Here is a 20,985-nt window from a genome sequence, read left to right on the forward strand (position 1 = left end):
CTTTCGACTCCATTTCCGCGAGTTTTGATCACAGGACTTTAAAACTTGCAGGATGTAAATAATGCACTATGAACTAAATCCACCCAAATTTTCATTAAATTCTACCCAACGGTTAAAAAGTTAGAGCAATTTCATAGTGTGGCAATTTCTCCGTGGACACCCTTTAGCATGTTATTTGCCCTGTGAATAATTGTATTGTAATGGTCTATGAAAGTTAGCTTAGAGTCTAAGATAATTCCTAAATCCCTAACTCTTTCACATTTGTCTACAGTTTGATTTCCTAATGCAATTGAAATGTTTGAAGTTGTTCTTTTTCTACTAAATGATATTAAGTTACATTTTTTTACATTCAATTCTAGTAGACTTTTTTTTGCACCATATGTAGAATATGTGTATTTCATTCCGGAATATATTGATGTCTTCTTCATTTCTTATTTCCAAAAAGAGCTTCATGTCGTCGGCATAAATAAGCAATTTAAGTTTTTTGAGAATGTAAGATATGTCGTTTACGTGTAGAATAAAAAGGAGAGGTCCCAAATGAGAGCCTTGGGGGACGCCTGAAGTGACTTGAATTGGGCTCGATTTCTTTCCGTTGAATTTAATTATTTGTTGGCGGTTAGTTAAATATGATTCAAGCCATTTCAGGAGCCCTGACTTAATTCCAATTTTTTGCAGCTTAAAGAGTAACATTGGTATGTCAATGCGGTCAAATGCCTTGCTAAAGTCTGTATAGAGAGCTTCTACGTGGTTTCCATTATCCATTGCATTCAATGAATAGTCTATAAATTCAAGTAAGTTGGTCGAGGTCGAACGACCCTTGAAAAAGCCGTGTTGCATGTCAGTAATTCTATTTTTGATTTGGAGAAATAATTTTTCGTTGATAATTGACTCGAAAAGCTTAGGAATGCAAGAGATAATGGCTATACCAACAATCAATACGAAACTAACGATTTTAAATTGGCTCACCACTTTAGTAGCCTATTGGTCCCAAGCAAACGATTAACGTACCCTATTCTAGTTGACATTCTATTACTACACTATGTTTGTTTTGATTCGCTATGAAAGTTTGACAGATAACATCAGGGGTGTGTGGATTCATGCAGAACATGCAGGGGTGAGTGAAATAGCTTGGGACTGCTTGGGACCGTTGTTCTGGTACTGAGTGAGCCAAAAATAATAATGATTTTCTTCGGGACCCAGTGGTCTTAGAGTTACCTCTATGGCTATACCACGATAACTACGTACGTCAGATTTTCGACCAGATTTAAAGATAGGTACTAGAAATGAGCTTTTCCAAATTTTAGGGAAGGTTCCGGATTCCAGGGACATATTAAAAAGCCAAAACAATGGAGCAGTGAGTTCCATTGCTAGACATTTGATAAATACTGGAGGAATTTCGTCAGGTCCAGGACCTTTTGAGGCATCTAAATTTTTTAAAGCCTGCAAAATGTCCTGCACTTGAAGTTGATTGAAGCCAATGTCCCTTGAAAATTCTGGATAAAATGCAAAATAATCGCGGTCACGATCTTCTTCAGAAAATGTCGTATAAATTTCTTGAAAAAATTTTGCGAATAGATTACAGTTTTTTTTACGAACTATCACCGACATTTTCGTCTAGATGCATTATTGAAGGAAAATTGTCAGATTTTAATTTCGTTTTTACGTAATTAAAGAAGTTCTTCGGACAGGACTTTATTTCACGTTCAGTTTTTGCATTATATTCTTCAAATGCAGTACTGATAGCTAAATTCAGTTGATCGCATAGATCCAAATAAATTAATAAATTATTACTACTATTGTGTTTTTTATAAATTTTATGTGCTTTTTGCTTCCGATTTTTAAAGTTTTTTATTTGTCTGTTAAACCAGACTGGATTTTGTGTGTTTCTGTTACGTCTTTTTTTTCTTCAAAGGTATTTCTTCCGAAATTATTTCTGTTAAAATTTTGTAGAACACGTCTATACCAATTTCGACATTTCCTACATTCCTTAAAATTAATTGCCAATTGACACTGTTTAATTTAAATTTTATTTTTTCGTAGTCTGCTAATTTGTATTCAAAGACTTCTTCGTATTCGCAGTCGTTGGGTCTTTGGTTTTCATGCATAAATAAAGAATATTCGATTGCTGTGTGAAACGCTTCATTTTTCCACAGTGGATTTAATGATTCGGTCACACAGAAATCTTCATAAATATTCGTTAGTAAAAAGTCCAAATAGCAATTTTGTTGGTTTTTGATGTGGTTAATTTGGTTCAGTCCTAAATTAGCAGTTTTGTCAAAAATGAACTGCAATGTTTCATTATCCCCAACGACTGGGAGTAAGATACATTCATTTTCAGAGTCCAGAATGAAGTCAGCATGGCGTTGATTAAAGTCTCCATAGATGTGAACTTTAACCTCAGGAGGAAGGTCAGATAGAATTTGTTCAGCACTTTGGAAGAAGGCTTCATAAGTGCTTTTATGAGCATGGTCTGGTGGAAAATACACTGAGGCGAACACGTGCGTTTCACCGGCTATGTGTGATTTCACCCAAATATGCTCAAATTCTGTAAATTTTGGTGTAAAGATAATTTCTGAGTTAAAATTGGCCGAAAGAGCTATAAGAACTCCACCACCTGACTTCTTCTGTGTTGCATGAAAATTTCTGTCGTCTCTGAATACATTAAAGGCATTTCCAAAGATTTCTTCACTTTTTACGCTTTCGTCCCAGCTTGTTTCAGTTGCCAGAATGACCGAAAAGGATGAGCATAATAAATGTTGATAAATTTCCTTCATTTTAGCTGGGCTTTTCATGCGATTGAAATTTTGACAATAAATCAAAATTTCAGTCGCATTCTGTCTGTGTGAAGAAATTGTTGGAAATACGTCGGTTGATAAAGTATGGTCATTGTTATTATTAGTTACCTCAGTCTCATGCCGAGCATTGTTATATAGAAATAATGAGTCTTCCTCAAGGTGCGTCAGCGGCGTTGAAAATTTACAGGATTGTAAAATTTGAGGGCGGCCTCCCTAGTAGATTGTAGCCGTTGCGTGCGTTCACTGGACAGGAATGTACGGTAGGATTGCAGGTCTGTCAAGGCGTCGTTTCGAGTAATTCCAAGTTCTTCATGGACGTCCAGGAAAATTTCGTGCAGGAGATTTCTGTCTTTTGGTAGTCCTTCAGCTGCTAGCATTAGAATAGCACTGGTTTTGGTGATTCCGCGAATACATGTTGATGATGGCTGGTCATGCAGGAAGGAGAGGTAGGTCCGAACAATGTCCATAATTTTCGGGTCCCTTAGACGCGCCTTCAGGAAGCGTTGGTCGCCAGTTACGGACTGTTCAGTAAGTCTCACTATTGGCGGACGCATGGGGTCCAGAAGAGGAGGGTGTTCTCGCTCAGTTGGTTTTTCAGTTCGATAAGGGTTAATAGTTTCCCCTTTTTCGAAATTAATGAAATTTAGTCCGCTTTCTTTGGGTGGCCGAGAAAATTGTATTCGTGCAGCAGCCAAAAGTTCTTTATCCAAAGGTAATGCAGTTCTGTTGTAGAGATGGCTGCTTCGGGTCCTGTTGTTGTTATTGCTGTTGTTGTTGTTATTGTTGTTGTTGTAGTTGTTGTTGTTGCTGTTGTTGTTGTTGTCGTTGGTGTTGTTGTTGTTGTTGTTGTTGTTGTTGTTGTGTTGTTGTTGTTGTTGTTATTGTTGCAATTGCCAATAGTGTAGTTGTTACTGCCGCTGTTTTTGTTGGTATTGTTGTGGGGGTTGTTACTTGGTTTCTTTTCTCGTTTTTTGCGCCTAAGTCTGGCTTTTTCCTCGTTTTTTTCCTGGAGACGGCGGGAATGTTGCTTGGCGTCATATTCTGTCCAGTCAAGCTTCATGCTGATGGTACCAGCAAGGAAGGACTACAAGGCCGTTGAAGTGCTGCTGAAGCAGAAAAAATGGGAGTATTTCTCTCACGACATCGAGGAGGACAAGCCGCTCAAGGTGGTCGTGCGTGGTCTGCCCGATATGGAAATCGCCGCGCTGTCGGATGAGCTGAAGAAGAACGGCCTAAAGCCATCGCAAGTCTTCAGGATGAATCGGCACGACGCCTCCCGCAAGTACCGTGACCAGGTGTATTTGGTCCACCTCGAGCGAAGGACCTGCAGTGTATTCGGGCGCTTTTCCACATCGTGGTTAAGTTGGGAACGCTACCAACCTCGCCCCCGTAACGTCACCCAATGCTCAAACTGCCTCATGTTTGGGCATGGGACCAAAAATTGCCACATGGCTCATCGCTGCAACGAATGGTGCAGCACATCGAGCTACCAGCAAGTCTTGCCCGAAGCGTGCGGAATTCATGGAAATCCGCAAAAGCCGGGTCGAAAAAAGATACCGGCATGCAATAAGCAGAATTTCCCCGCCATTAACCAACGGCGTCCGATTCCGATTCTTCCGCCATTACCGCTCAACAACCGTTTGGCTGCTGCTGCATCGGTCCCGCCAACTGCTGAGGTGGCAGTCCTATGCGGAAACGGTATCGTCGATGTCCCACCATCGCATGAAAACGAAGAGCTACTCACAACAGAGGAACTTATTACCATCATGTCAGAAGCAATCATCATCAAGCGCTTCTGCAGAACCAGAACCGAGCAGATTCTGGCTGCATCACGTTTCATCGACAACTATGGACCGTGAAGATCGCCAACTGGAACGCTTGCTCGCTCAAGAGCAAGATCATCGAGTTCGTTGACTTCCTCAACAAACAAAACATCGACATTGCCGTTATCACCGAGACCCACCTGAAACCGGAGGTAAACGTCTACCTTCCTGACTCCGGCTTCTAAGACTTGATCGAACCAGCTCCGGGGGAGGAGGAGTTGCCATTGCTGTAAGGAGAAACATCTGCTGTCGGCTTCTGCCGAGCTTCCAGCTGAAAACCATCGAAGCTTTAGGGGTAGAAGTCTCCACTCTTTGTCACCATCATTGCGACGTACTGCCCCAAGCAAGTCACCATCAGGGACGGGTCGGCAGCAGACATGCGGAGGGACATAATCAAACTAACTCGACGGCGCGAAAAGTACATCATTGCTGGCGACCTGAACGCCAAACACCAGGCTTGGGGCAATAGTCGACGCAACCAAAACGGCACCATCCTTAACGACGACCTGCAAGAGGCTCGCTACACCATATTAGCGCCGGACTCTCCCACCCGGTTGAGCCGGTCTGGCGTTCACTCCACCATTGACATCCTCATCAGCAACATGGGAGACAACCACAATCGCTACCTGTGACCCATCAGGAGCTGAGTTCGGACCACTATCCGGTGGTGGCCGAAGTAGGCTCATCTGTCAACCGATTCCAAGCTTCCCGACGCAACTACCATCGTGTCAGCTGGGAGCAGTTCCAACACTGTGACGACTCTAGTACTATTCAATGTTTGTTTTGATTCGCTATGAAAGTTTGACAGAATAAATGAGGGGTTAGTGGATTTTCCTATGTTTCGAGGGGTGAATCGATTAGCTTGGGACCGAAGAGAGTACCAGAGTTGAGCCTAAAAGTTGAGCACGTTTCTTTGGGACCTTCTAGTCTTAGAGTTACCTCTATGGTACTAATCCTGTATCGGAGGGCCCTAGTTAAAAGGCCCAAATTGACGCCAGCGCTGCTTCGGATGACGCAGCTAATTGGTTGCTAAAGAACAACCAATTCTCGGTGCTCGGAGTTGAAAATGGCGGTGGGGACGCCGCTTTAATTGCCAAAAATGAGCGGATTCCTCCGCTGTTTACCCCGATGAAGGACGTCGCCAAGCTTAGGGATGAGCTGGCAAAACTCAAATTGTTCCCGCGATTCAAAATCTGTAGCGTAGGAACAAAGATCATGTGCTCCAGCCTACAGCAGTACAAGTCGGTCGGTGGCCTACTGAAGAACAGTACGGTGGAGTTTTACACCCACGATTCGCCTTCGGTGAAACCATTGAAGGTTGTTTTACGGGGACTGCCGTCGTAAAAGCTCAGATTGAAACCAAAGGCACTCCACCCAATGAATCGACGGCCTATGCCCAATACTAACTATCGTGACCAACTGTTTCTGGTCCACTTCAGGTCATTATCATTATCATTATCTAATGGGAATCCTACGAAGAATTATCATATGAAACCACGCTGCGACAAGTGTGCTATGGCCCACTCGACGGCGACATGTGCTCAAGCTGATGACACCGAGCCGAAGTGCGTGAAATGCGGCGGTACTCACCATGCCACCACTCGGGACTGCCCCAAGCGAACAGAATACATCAACACCAGGAAGCAGGTGGTTACTAGCAACCAACCAGGCCGGCATCGAAACAAACGTTCACTAAAAGCCATCACGGATGAACAATACCCGGCAATCCAGCCGCGTCCCAAATCTCCCACCGCTATCCCTCAACAATCAACGAGCCGCCCCCTCAGCTCAGCATCGCCTCACTGCTGCAGCGGCCCTGCCAAATCAAGTTTCTGCCTCGGCGCCTGGACTATCGGCGATTCAGTTGACGAATCTCCATCGGAGGAACTAGTAACGCTGGTTGCAGAGGTGATCGTCATCCTGCGCACCTGCAATACTCGATCTGAACAGCTTCATGCCGCCTTATCTCTCGTCACCAAGTATGGACCGTGAAGCTATGAAAATTGCGAATTGGAACGGTTGCTCGCTGACGAACAAGCATAGAGCTATTCGATTACTTCAACAACTACTTCCGGAAAGACATAATAAAACTCACCCGGAGATGCATCCTGAATGAAGACCTGCAAAAGGGCCGCTATACCATCTTGACCTCGGACACCCCCACCCGGTTGAGTGGGTCTGGAGTCCATGCGACCATCGACATCTACGTCAGCACCATGGGACACAACATATCGCAACCTGTGGCCTTCCAGGGTCTGAGCTCGGACCACTACCCCGTGGTGGCCGTTTGGGTTTTGTGAGGGTACTGTAGACCATGATTTAGACTTGTAGAGTGCTTTAAAACCTCAATAAAACTTGCAATGTTGCTTGGACTGGGATGTACAATACGTACTTGTGAACGATTTCCCACCGGAGGTATCGCACTGCGATCAAGCGTTTGGTTAAACGTGTTATCCATAACAAATGTTCAACGGAGGTGGGATGGGCATTGAAGTGTGCACGGGGAATATATTCTATAACCGAGGATTAAAGACAAGTGTTTCATAGCGGAAAATCCGTAATGGAAAGTCCAGAAACAGTCAGAAAAATAACTAATAAGGGTGAGGAAATTGACATGTCAAGGAGAGGAAAAAGAGTAAATTAAGGAAGTAAGTTACTTCTACTGTATGTTAAATCAATATCAAGAAAAATGCACGAGAAGTTCTATAAACATCTCAACGTAGTCTACGTCAACCATGCGGTTGTGTCTTGTACACAACCCCACCATTTTTTCTACCGAGCTCGGCTGTGCAAATCTCGGCTACAAAAGTTTTACTGAGATTTCAGCAAACATTTAATTTGTTTGCTGAGATTCAGCTAAGCATTATCCGAGACTCAGCACATATCACTTTTGCTGAGATCTCAGTGAAACTATTTTTGCCGAGATTTGCACAGCCGAGCTCGGTAGAAAAAACTAAGTGTGTAAGTAGTTTACTTGTCACAGGATTCTGTTTTAGGTCGTTAACTTATAGAATTTCTTAGTGGCTTCTCACCCCAAAAGGTCCGGGTTCAATCCCAGTCGGCGCCGCCGGGATTTTCTGAGGCCTAAAATCTCTGATCACGCCTTCCTTCGGAATGGAAGTAAAACGGTTGGTCCCCGGTCCATGAGTTGATGGGTCGATAGGTCCAGGTGTGGGACCTGCCTCCCTGGCGTCGGTAGCATTGGTACTCAGTACGGAAAACAAGATCGACGGAAAACAAAACTTGGAATTTCTTTCCACAATAGCAAGGAAAACGCTCGTTCCCAGCTGGATATCATTTGCAACTATTCCGTTTATATACTTTCGTCTGCTTATAAGGATTCTTCTAATGAGAAATTTTTCATATGAGCCAAAAAAAAAATATTTCAAGACAAAAATAGTCTCTCACAATGTCACAATGTTCAATCTAAACGTTTGCACTACTTTTTTTAATGGGGGTAGATAAATCCGCCAATCATTTTGTTGCAAAAAAAAATAAGCCTTCTAAAAGACCACCTAGAACTAGCAGCACTCACTTGTAGGTGACCCACGCAACTAAAGAGCTCTTCATAATGATATTTTAAAAAATAAATAAGATGTCCCCTAAAGGTTAAAATTAATCAAAATAATCCACCAACCAACTCTCACTTCCGCTTGGCCTCTTTCTTCTTCTGCAGCGCTTTCATCTTTTTCTCCTCCTCCTCCATGCGCATATCCTCCAGATCTTCCATCAGTCCGATCTTCTTGCTGATAAACTCCTCGCGCATCTGCTGGGCAAAGGTGGACTCCATCTCCCGGTCGTCAAAGTCCTCGTCCCGGTAGCGGGACTTGTCGTATCCGAAGATGGCACGGATCTGCGACGAGTAGTCCTCTTCCTCGTCGCCGTCATCGATGAAGTCGTCCATTTCGGAGTCGTACTCGCTGTCGCTGTCCTCGATGACGGGCCGACGCTTTTTGGACGATGACGATCCACCTCTACCTCCACCGACGCCGCCGCCGCCACCACCGCGGGCATCTATCGGTCGCTTCCGCATCATATCCTGGGGAGGAAGTTGTCGTGTTTTTTGTACGTCCGGTGGCGGGAACTGGCGGGTCTTCTGGACGTCAGTCGGTGGGAATGGTCGAGTCTTTTGGCCGTTGGCCGTCGATGAGGGTGCGGATTTTGCGGTTGGCGGAGCAGGCTTCGACGACGTGGTCGATGAGATTTTAGAAGTTCCATTTTGATGGGCAGATGATACCGGTTTCCTAATGGAAGAAGGTTGGGCACTGACTGGTGGCTTTTTCGCTGCCATGAGAGCAGCTTCGAGCTTGCTTTTTGATGACGACGGTTCGGAAGTAGGTTTCTGGAGTGACGAGGGCCGCTTTTCTTCCGGTCGGAAAGCTGGCGGCTTCGAACTGGTACTGCTGGGTGTTGTGCTGGAGGAGGAACTCGTCGGTTTTGACGGCGCGGCAGCAGCAGGCCTTCCAGAGCCAGCTGAATTCAGTTTGGGGATTCTGCCATTTGGAGCCATTACATTTGTAGTGGTTGTTCCGGGTTTGCTGACACTCGCTGCCGGTGGTGCCTTTCCGGCTTTGAATGCATCGTACTGTGCCAGTTTAATCTGTTTCTCTTTTTCCGATAGGCGAGCATCGTTTCGTATTCGATCGCGAATTTTCTTCTGTTCGAGATAAGCTTGCCGTTCCTCGTATTCTCGTTTCTCCTTCTTGGTCATGAGACGGTCCGGTTCCTTCTTTTTGTTGACTTTTTCGACCGGAGCTTCAGGTTTAACCGGTTCAAACTGTTTCTGTTCGGCCAGTTTGAGCAGTGTGGCGAAGTCCGGAGGCGCAGGTCCAGTTGATTTGCGAGCCTTTTTCCTGGCTGCTTCCTCCTTCGCTTTGGCTTCTGCTTCCTTCCTTCGATCCTCCTCCGGATCATATTTGTCCGGACCTACCAGCTTCTTACTACTACTACTACCACTTTCTTCATCCCTGGTGCTTCCCTCGGCGCCTTCCTTTCGCTTCCTGGTCCTAGGCGCGTTCTCCTCTTCCTGAACTCTGTTCAGTGCGTCTTTCACTCGTGCCTTCGCCCGGTCCATATCCTCTTTGGACATGGTCCGCTTTGCGCCATCCTTGAACTTTTTCTCCTCCGGGTTATTCTTGTACTTGTCCATCAGTTGCTGATAGATTTGCGACGCCACGTTGGACGTGTAACCGTAGTCGTCCTCGTCCGGCTGGTCCGGCCCTTGCAGTGTCACGGCCGTGTCGTTCTGATCGACGGCATCGTCCAGCACGGATTTGTTGGCCGATTTGATCACCTTCAACATCTTTTCGATCTTCCGCTTCGCCTTGGGATCCCGCTTGGCCATCAGCTCCTCCCGTCTGCGGTTCTCTTCGATGGTCTTCTGGCGCTCCTCCTCCTCTTTTTTGGCGAGAAACTTCTGAATGTTGGCCGATAGCTTCTTTTCCTTGTTCTCCTTCTTGGGCGGGGCGAACTTGGTCGAGTAGTAGCGGGACTGGAATTGAAAATGGGAGAGAAATGTGGAAATGGTTTAGTCTGATGAAGGAAACGGACTTCAGGAATAAGTCAAAAGGACTTGATGAGAATGTTAAGGTCCAGAAGTTCATTGGACTTTGAATATGGTGATTTCCAAATCTAAATGATTTCATATTTCAAAGAAGGTATTACGGGCCGCATCCTTGGTTTGAAATATCTCCGTATTCAAAGCCCAAATGAACTTCTGGATCCGTCCTTAAAATCTTCGCGTTCCTCTCTTGTAAGCTTTTTTGGCATTGCCTCGGGGATGTACTTGGAAGTTTAGTAACAGGGTCAGAATTTGCCTTCGGTGCGCTAAGGACATGTCGTGACGACTTCCGCATTAGTTCATACTAGCGACTATTTCAACTGTACTCTTAATGTAAAGTCGCATCCCCTTTGGGCTTACCTTGAAGACACTATGGTACTATGAACCTGGATTTACCTTGAAAATCCCCAGGAACGTAGGTATGGTAATCTGAATTTGTCGCTACGGACGATCCATAGGAGAAGATGTGAGTATTAAGTATAGCAAAATACGCTACGAGGGGGGCGTCAAGCTATGTCATTTATGGATGTTCGCTTAGACCTACTTTCCTTGAAAGGCGAACCAGCCAAAGGCAGAAAGCCTTTTTAATAAAGAACTGTTTTCCTTAAAATCCTGCACCGCTAGTTTAAATGAGGATTCAGCCGAGTTCTTTTCAAAACTTTGTTTGAGCTTGGCAAAACTATCCTCAGAAATCTATTGGAATTCTGCGTTGAATTTTCTTGAAACTTTCTTAAGACTTTCATTTTTTTTTCCGTTATTACCAGATCAGCTGTAATTACACAGAGAACCAATAGACGTTGCTTGGGACTAGCAATCAGCCTCAATGCCTCAGCCACTTCCGAATGCTGGTCAAGAAAGGAATGTGTAGGAATATGTTGACGTAATACTCGCTTTAATGCAAGCCGAGAACACTTATGCACTTCCACGAGATATCTAGGATGTTGGATAAAAGGGCTGGAATTTTTTGGCGTAGTAACCATCGAATTAATGATGATCAAAGTATGTCAGTACTATATGTTAATTAAATAAATTAGTTCATCTTTCACACCACTATCAACCAAACGTGTTTCATCAATTGTCCCATTAGGTTATGGGCCCAGACAGTTGCTAAGGAAACAGATTGAGATTTTTTTCAAACGCTAAGAAATTTTCTGAAGGAAATGAACGGAGCAGGCTCTAGCTACGATATGCCTGAGCATCGACTCCTAGATCTACGAACTAGTACGGACGACTAGTGCCAAAACAGCAAAAGAAGCTTGGGACTGTCTGCTGAGACGGCTGACGGGAATTCGACTAGTTGGCGCTGAACGTGATGATGAAGTCATAATATTATGTCAAACGACTCAGGAGTACGTGAACGAGCTTTTCACAAGGAGTCACCAGCTTTCGGTGGTTAGGATTTAAAGTGGACGATACTTGGTTGGCGAGTCTGCTGATGAAGGGCCTACCGAAGCAGTACGAACCGATGATACTGGGATTGGAGTCATCTGGAATGAAGCATACGGCAGACATTGTCAAGGCAAAAATACTGCAGGACGCGTTCTTCAGTAATTCAAAACCGGAGCAGACATCGGTGGACATATCAATGGTCAAGTGTTACCGGTGTAAGAAGCAAGAACACTATGCGTCACAATGCCAGAGAAAGCCTAGTGAGAAAAAGGAAGTCCGAGGTGAAGCCCGTGGGAAGCAAAGCGGTCATGCTGCATTTTTCGCGGCATTCAACGCAGTGCAGTCGACAAAAGACGATGTCGATTGGATTTTCGATTCCAGTGCAACAACGCATCTGTGCCGGGACAAGGAGCTTTTGAGGAAAGCAGAGAGTATGTCGGCCAACATCAATGTCGCAAACAGCACTGAAGCCGCCGTCATTGCCAAGGGTGTCTGGAACAGAGATTCCTGATTTGTTTCTATGCAATTCCGTAGACTTATTCAAATCTACGGATTTCTACGGATTTTTTTAGTCGAAGGTGATATTTTACGTTAAATGATAAATCGATGAAAGAACTTTTGAAAAACTACTATGGACAGTCCTCTGGGGTTGTACGCAATGGTGACGTCGGACTACGTGGTCTTATATAATAAATGTTATTTGTTAACTGCAGCAGGACTTGTGTTTTGTGTAGGAATGGGCATTTTATCGGGGTTCTCTCTGTTTGTACACTTTAGTATGACTATGATTGCCTTGAAAAGAAGCTTTTGATGTGACTTTTATTTGGGACATGTTCAGAAATTTAACTCTTTCGGAAAAGCTTGGTGACCCTGAAAAGGGCCGATCGTAGTACAGGCATGAATACCATGATCCTGTTGCACCTGTAGTTTTTGGCATACTTTCACTGATTGCTTCCCGGGGATCCTTGTTAAGCTATAGAAAGATGTGCGCGTGAGGACTTCCACGGTGCTGAAATTCAATAGTGTCAACCAGCTTGATGAAGTACACACAGCACGTGTCTGGATCATCATTGACCAGAGTTGCTCTTTGTAGTGCAGTCAATTCCTGGATGGGATCTGTTAAGTCATTGCCATTGTGTCCTTCTGACAATCTATGTAAAAGATTCAACAAATGGGGCCACTTCATCTCATTTGCACTGAGTGGGAGGAACATCGTAGGCTTTCCCAATTGTCGCATCATGGTGAACAAATTTCTCTTCCTTTGTTGCCAATACTGTACTGAATTCGGTAGGATAGATTTCGCTCAATGCACTGCTCCATGAATAAGGCGGTCCTTAAGGTTGACACGGGTGATGTTTACGGTCCCCGGGAACTTAAAAATGCATCGCAAGCCTTCGGAAACTCTAAGGCGAAGAACTTTCATTATCATATACAACAAATGTTGTGGTTTGGCCACACGCTTGTCTTGACGACAAGTTTCACTGGATGCTATCATGAAATATGTCACGCCGTGCTCGTCATATATTAATGACAGAGGAACCCTGTTTTGCGCGGGAGCGATCTCCAGGCATTTGTCCTCATTCCAAAGTGCGTTTCCTGTTGCCCAAACAGCAATTCTGTCTCATTATCCACGGCAATGGTTTCCAGCTCAATTTGAGGATCCACTGCAGGGGTATCAAGACCATCTTTGGCGATCTGATCAATTTTGATCCCGTAGCGGTGGTACAGTGGTGTCGTAATCTAATAAGAAAGCCACGCTTTAACCGTAGTTTCCTTTATAAAGCCGGACAAGTACGAAGACTTATGGATTATGTGCCTTTTGATGAACACGTTGAAGGCTCGATCATCATCGAGCTGACGGGGAAGAGAGCGTCGTCTCTCTTACATAACGCAAACGGTTGAACAACATTCGAGCAAAAAGAAAATTATCAAATAACTATCATATGACATATGTGATTTCGTTCTAATTCCTCAATTTGGTGTAAATTAAACCATTTCTGATCTGACCATAATAACTAGGACATCGTTGCTTGCTATTTTCAGAATTCACACAAGCATAACATTAGCAGCTCTTATTATGAGAAAAACTAAAATATATACATTCGTGACGGCCTTCGGCGACAATGTCGTATGACAGAGCCTGTCATATGACATTTTAGTTTTGTACTGTAATTTGAAAGCTTGTTTTGCAAGTGTCGGAAGCAAAGCCAGTCGATTATCATAGAAAATGTGTCGACTACGGTGACCGCTTACAAGACTGGTCTCGACACGACTTTTATTCACCTTCAAACGGCACCGTCGAAAACATTTCTCTTCAAGCAAAGATTGACAGTATATTATGGGGACTTTCGGCGGAGTGAAGATATGCCATGTTTCACGCACAGTATGACGTTTGCTTATGGGATATTTCATAGGAGGGAAGAGCTACAGCGTCGCCGCCAAATTATTCTATCAAAGAGCGGATAAGTGAGCAACGGTTGACAAGTTGCAGGGGTATATTGCTTCTTTCCCTTCAGAATCAGATTATACTCTAGATTGTAAAATTCGATTCTGAAGGGAGACGTACACTGAAGAAAAAAATCCGTAGAAACTGTACCGAATTCCGTAGATTTTGCCTACGGATCCGTATTTCCGCAAAAATTTGTAAAATCCGTATATCTACGGAGATTTCCGTAGATCAGCTATGGCAGATTATGCACGAGTACGGATTTCCGGATAAACTGACGCGATTGGTCAAGGCGACGATGGATCGAGTGATGTGGGTTGTTCGAGTATCGGGAACACTCGCGAGTTCCTTTGAATCTCGAAGGCGATTACGGCAAGGTGATGGACTTTCGTGTCTGCTATTCAACATCGTTAGAAGGTGTGATCAGAAGAGCTGGGATAGACACGAGTGGCACGATCTTCAGGAAATCCATCCAGCTTCTTGGCTTCGCCGATGACATTGACATCATGTCACGGAACTTTGAGACGATGGCGGAAACGTACATCAGACTGAAGGCTGAAGCTAGGCGGATTGGACTAGCCATCAACGCATCAAAGACAAAATACATGAAAGGAAGAGGTTCTAGGGAAGACAATGTTAGCCTCCCACCCCGAGTTCAGATTGACGGTGACGAAATCGAGGTGGTCGATGAGTTCGTGTATTTGGGCTCACTGGTGACCGCCGAAAATGACTCCAGCAGAGAAATTCAAAGACGCATTATGCCTACTTTGGACTCCGGAGGACGCTCCGGTCGAATAAAATTCGCCGCCGCACGAAGTTGACTGTCTACAAGACGCTGATTAGACCGGTGGTCCTCTACGGCCACGAGACCTGGACTATGCTCGTGGAGGACCAACGCGCCCTTGGTGGCGAACGGAAGGTGTTGCGTATCATCTACGGTGAAGTGCAGATGGATGACGGAACGTGGAGGAGGCAAATGAACCACGAATTGCACCAGCTACTGGGAGAACCATCCATCGTCCACATTGCAAAAATTGGGCCACTACGGCGCGGCTGGCAAAGTGTGGCCATGGATCGAGTAGAGTGGAGACGACTTCTTCGGACAGCAGAGGAAAACAAGGCCTTAGTCTGATTGGATAGATGGATGGATGGATGGATGGATACTGCCCATAATCGCATATCAGTCCCATATGGATAGGAAATCAAGCAAAAATGGGACTGATATGCGATTATGGGTAGGATAGTCATGTGAAATCACCATGAGTAATGTGCTATGCGTTCCAGATTTAGCATTTAATTTACTGTCTGTAAGCAAGATGTGCCAGAGTGGATAGCAGGTTATCTTTGATGCAGATTCGTGTAAGGTCATTAGTCCCGCGAAGCAGATAGTAGCGGTTGGACAGCATTCAAATGGTCTGTACATGCTGAAATTAATGAAGAATCCATCATTCCATGTAGCACAGTTTTCAATTGTGGCATCGACGATTGGGGCATCTTTCGGCAGACGGCATGAAGCGACTCAGAAATATGCCAACTGGAATGAAATTCGAAACTGAGTTTTTTGAAATGCGTTCCGTGCATACAAGCAAAGACAACGTATCAAGAAGACTGGCAACTCTTCCATTTTCTCAATCGCGTCATCTTCCACTTAAAGGTAAATGCTTTGAACGAATTTGATAGCAAAGATTACAACCTCAGAAGAAAGGTTTGTGTATTTGCTCATTTCTCTTTGCGTTGCTTCCACCTTCGCTCAAGCGCAGCGCTACTGTATCTGTCGCTTGAATTCTGGCAAAGTTGCCAGTCTTCTTGATTTGATGTATTTGATACAAGGCAAGCATCACCGACATCTGTTCAAGGAGAAAGGACACCGGGCTAGTCAGTTGCTCGCGTTGAGCCATTCCGATCTTTGTGGACCAATGGAGACAGCATCGTTAGGAGGAAGCCGATACATCCTAACGTTTATCGTTGATGCTAGCAGGAAGGTGTTTACTTATTTTCTGAAATCAAAGGTGGATGTTTTAGAAACTTTTGAAGATTTCAAGTCGTATGCTGAGAAACAGACAGGTGAGCTAATAAAGCGAATTAGAACGGACAACGGCAAGAGGAGTACGTTAATCGTGCGATGCGGAGGTACTTTTGTCACGCTGGAATCCACCATGAAACTACGGTTCCGTATAATCCGGAGCAGAACGGGTTGGCAGAGCGGATGAACCGGTTTTTAGTGGAACCAATGGAGACAGCATCGCGCCAGAAGCATGTTGTTCGATACCGAGCTTGAAAAGCGATTCTGGGCAGAAGCAGTAGCCACTGCATCTTACGTCGTTAATCGTTCACCGACCAAGGGTCTACCAGTGACTCCCGAGGAAAAGTTCACAGGTAAATGTCCAGACTTATCCCACCTACGTGTTTTTGGAAGCAACGTCATGGTGCTTCAAAGCGAGCTTCAAAGTCAGAACGTTGCATCTTCATAGACTACAGTGTAAATTCAAAAGCGTACAGAGTTTGCAACTTCAAGACACAGGACAGTTACTCGTGATGTCATATTCTTGGATGAAGAAAAAGTGACTTCAAGCGAAGCAGATCCCTCGATGCGAGAGGCACTTTTTGAAATGGTTGTGCGTGTGCAAAACAAAATGGAGGCTACAAATGACCAAGTCATAGATGGTAAAGAAAACAAGCTCTGCAAGCAGACGATGCCGCTGATGACAGTGATTCGGAAATTGACGAATTTGGTGAGCGTGTAGCTCCAGGCAAGTAGCAAAATTTTGATTTGGGTCTCAGCATTCTTCCTCATGATACTCCCCCAAAGTTCACAGTTATGCGATGTCGAGCCACATACGTTCCAGGAAGCAGTTTCTTGCCAGGAAAGCGATCGCTGGAAAGATGCCATGGTTGCGGAGTATCAATTGTTGTTGAAGAACCAGACTTGGGTGCTCACCGATTTGCCAGTTGGGAGGAAAGCAATTTGCTGCCAAATGGGTGTATAAACTGAAGACAAATCACGACGGATCCATCGAGCGGTATCGACTACGTAGAGACCTACTCGCCTGTGGTCCGGTATGCTACCATTCGTTATCTGATGTCATTAGCTGCCAGGCTGGACCAAAAAATTCACCAGGTGGATGCAGTTACCGCCTTTTTGCAAGGTGAACTGGGAGAGGAAGAAATATACATGGTGCAACCGGAAGGATTTGTCAACTCTGCTAGTCCAAGGAGCGTCTGCAAACTGAAGAAAGCGCTAGAAGGACTAAAGCAAGCTAGCAGTGCTTGGAACCAGAAATTGGATAGTGAACTGAAGAATTTTGGACTGACGCGGTCCAAGTTCGACACATGTGCATACTTCAGAATTGAAAACAAGCAGATCCTGATTGTAGCAGTGTATGTCGATGATATTTTCCAACAACCAGCGATGGGTGAACGAGCTCAAGAAGCAATTAACAGCGAAGTTTTTAGTGAAGAATCACGGATTGGCCAACAAAGTCCTTGGAATCCGAGTGATGAGGTGAAAAGGCTATGTATGTTTAGATCAGGAACAATATTTTGATTTGCTACTAGAACGATTTGGCATGGAGGACTGTGATCCAGTAGCAACCCCGGCGGACCACAACCAGAAGCTGACTAAACAGATGAGTCCAAGCACCAAGGATGAACGAGAGCAAATGCAGAGAGTTCCATTTCGAGAGTTGGTAGGAGGTTTACAGTTCCTAGCGCAATGCACGCGCCCGGACATTAGTTTTGCCGTTAATGTAGTCAGCCATTTTTGTAGTGATCCGGGGAAACCACACCGGGACAGCGGCGAAGCGCATTTTGCGGTACCTTAAAGGTACTAAGGATATGAAGATAATTTACAGCAAGCATGAAGATGAAGGTTTAGCTGGCTTCAGTGATGCGGATTGGGGAAACGACATCGAGAGGTGACGGTCCATTACTGGTCACGTTTTTTATGAAGCCAGGTGGACCAACTTCATGGAATTGCCGAAGACAATCCACAACAATGGAACCAGAATACATGGCAGTATCTGGAGCAGTACAGGAAGCGTTCTGGTGGCGAGGACTACGACAGGAGTTATCCGACGTTTCTGAGAAGGTCACGATGTGTTGTGAAAATAAGAGTGCGATACATCTAGCTGAAAGAGAGGTAGCAAGCATATTGATATTCGGCATCACTTCGTTCGTGAGCAAATTGAGGAGCACATGATAAGTTTGCAGGACGTGGCCAGTCAACAGCAAGTGGCGGATCTTCTAACCGGCTAACCGGGATCCGGCTCCCAAATTCGAAACCGAAAGACGTGCTATTGGAGTTAAAAGCATTCTCGGTTAAGGAGGATGTTGGCGTAGTAACCATCGAATTAGTGACGATCAAAGTATGTCAGCACTGTATGTTAATTAAATAAATTAGTTCATCTTTCACACCACTATCAACCAGACGTGTTTCATCAATTGTCCCATTAGGATTGCAGCAGGATTCGTTTTGGTAAACGATATGCTGAATTGATGTCCTAACGATTCAATAGCGCGAAGGAGCGTGGGATTGAACCCACGGTTTTCTGTTCAGTAAGCAAAATCGGTCACCACTAGGCCACCGAGCTCCTTATTTCACAAAACAATTACGATCAAGCTTGAAACATTAGGCGTGAGTTGAAATGGCTGAATTCCAATTCCAATAATTATGCGATGTTTCATGGAGTTCGGAGAGGGTAAAATAAAATCGATTCGTCAGTTGGCGTGGATTACGATTAATTACGAAACACACAAAACCCTTACAGGAACCAACATATGACTTATCCAGGAGATTCTTGGACTTTCCTGGATATAGTATACATTTACCTCCGGATTTGATGTGGAAGCATTTTAAATGTATCTGACATTGTCTTGTCCGGAAGATTCGTTGATAGCCTCTTGAGCATTACGGTTGAGATTTGATCAAAACCTACACTGGACTTACTCTGTAGTTTCCTTGGTCGTACTCTGGGACGTTTTTGTAGGTTATCTAAACTTGGTAACCCTCTTTACTTACTATTCCCGGATACCCTCTTGGCTATCCCTGGATAGTCGATGAGCTTGTCGCAGGAGTTGTTTGACTTGCTTTTGAGGTACTTTGAGTTTACCCTAAAATCCCTCTGTATGTACAGGTTAGATCTGCCCTGGATTCTGATTAAACTTACTCCAAAAATTCTATTGACCTACCTTAGACTGGAGTGGAACATTCTAATATGTGTTGACCGTTAGACTTGCTCCGAAGGTTCTCTACCTACGAGTTTGTTTATATTTTTTTTCAAATTGCCCTCCAGGTATATCTTATAGCTCTTCAGCGTACCTACAGATGTTCGTCCGATTTGAGGTAGAAGGAAGATCGTTGACGAATAGAACAAATACTAGCGTACCGAAGAGTCTTGCAATCATACAGATACGATCGAAGACTTACAATTTGATACCCGCCGAGCAAATCTACGTGCTTGAGTTTGACTTTGTCAATGGTTTTTCAGAAGCACGTAGAACACAGACAAACATCATTGATATCATGTCTCAAAATTTTCCTAAGTTTGTTCAAAAGAAGATCACAGGCAAGTCGCAAAATGCTTTCAGAGCACGGTATAGTTAATGGCGTTATCGTTATTAACAACCCTGTCTCAGAGGCATATGTTAAGTAATCCGCATCCTAAGCTTTGTTCAACATAGGTTCAAGATATGGAAAATTACTCATACGAATAACCAAATCACAACCAGTGCAATAAAATTGCTAAAATCAATAAAATCTTTATCAATGGCTGGATGTTTGGATCGTAACAGCTGGAACGATACCAACAATAAGTATCAAGAGAGCAAGGAAAGTGGGAGGCATCAGCCCCATGTTTCTCACAATGACTTCATTCAGTCGTTAATACATATTACACTCGTACTTTGTATTAAAACAACAACGAAGACACGCACTAGTGTCCATACATACAATGCTTTAGTGCGACAGTTTGTCATCTATTGCAAAATTCCTGTACGATAAACTGACTACGTAGCAATGATCTTTTATCAAACAGAGCAAACACTGTTTCGTTTTGCAGCCAAACCAGATCTATTTGAATTTCTCGTGACCTTCCCCCGAGCATTACCGATCGACCAGATTTGATCATCCCCAGCAGACTTCGGTGTATGCAGAAGGGAGAAGTTGTACTCCTCTTTCCCTTCTACTAGCCCCAGCCATCTGTGAACTCAAACCTCCCACCGCCCCCATCCCTTTCCACCCATCCAACATGACCGTGTAGGTTTCCTTTTGGAACAGTCGAGAGATTCGACTAGCGAACAGAGCAGCTCGCGCCCGTCTACATACCTCGGAATTTTTCTGCTCCGAATTGGAGGCATTGCGCTGAGCCACGCTCAGCAATTTGCCGAAATCCATCTCGTGCGGATGTCCGGAACCACCGCCGCGCAGTTGCGATCACTTTCCGTACCGAATTTCACAGATATTACGCGGAAATCGTGTTTTTTCCTATGACACACTTTGGAAACGTAAAGCCATGATGAAAATGAAGATTGACACTGGGGTGATGAATAATTTTTTGCACGCAGCGTGAACAAAAAGAAAAGGCCACAGAAATGAACAACGAAAGTGCATCAGCCTTGTCGAGCGAGTTTGACAGATTGATTTGGATGGGTGTGTGTGTGAGTGCGTGCGTACAGGTTTGGACGTTTCGGATGAACACTGACAGCATCTTTGTTTTGGTTTTGTCTGTGGATTCAGGTGATTAAAACGAGTATAGGGTGCGTTTAGCAAATCAGTCAATAAAGTACATACACACCAAATTTTGTAATTAAGTTCCAGCAAAACGAATTGGGTTCTTTAAGGGTATAGGCCTGTATAGGCTCTTTTCATGCACCATCAATGTAGAGTGCGCTAGCCGATTTGGAGAGGAAATGTCATCCAATCCATTTGTTTGCAATATAATGACGATTTTCAAAACTCAAAATAATGTACATTTT

General features: G+C 44.4%; 1 protein-coding gene across 1 annotated transcript; it reads right to left on the minus strand.

Moving 5' to 3' along the window:
- Positions 1-7,935: 7,935 nt before the first annotated feature.
- LOC135710658 (protein SPT2 homolog) lies at positions 7,936-20,541 on the minus strand. Its single transcript, XM_065233300.1, has 2 exons — positions 20,336-20,541; positions 7,936-10,109 (listed from the first exon to the last, which is right to left on the minus strand). The coding sequence occupies exons 1-2, from the start codon at positions 20,402-20,404 to the stop codon at positions 8,262-8,264; spliced, it is 1,917 nt and encodes a 638-aa protein (XP_065089372.1). The 5' UTR covers positions 20,405-20,541; the 3' UTR covers positions 7,936-8,261.
- Between the last annotated feature and the right edge of the window lie 444 nt (positions 20,542-20,985).

Source organism: Ochlerotatus camptorhynchus, unplaced genomic scaffold (genome assembly GCF_037179485.1).
Source record: "Ochlerotatus camptorhynchus isolate MF236.1 unplaced genomic scaffold, CSIRO-AGI_Acam_v1.1 ptg000397l, whole genome shotgun sequence".
NCBI lineage: Eukaryota > Metazoa > Arthropoda > Insecta > Diptera > Culicidae > Ochlerotatus > Ochlerotatus camptorhynchus.

What these genes read in the sequence shown, in the direction of transcription:
- LOC135710658 (XM_065233300.1), bottom strand. Translation starts at nt 20,404, where the DNA reads ATGGATTTCGGCAAATTGCTGAGCGTGGCTCAGCGCAATGCCTCCAAT. An exon ending in CGGAGCAGAAAAATTCCGAG is followed by an intron (nt 10,110 to 20,335) that starts GTATGTAGACGG and finishes TTTCAATTCCAG; the next exon opens with TCCCGCTACTACTCGACCAA.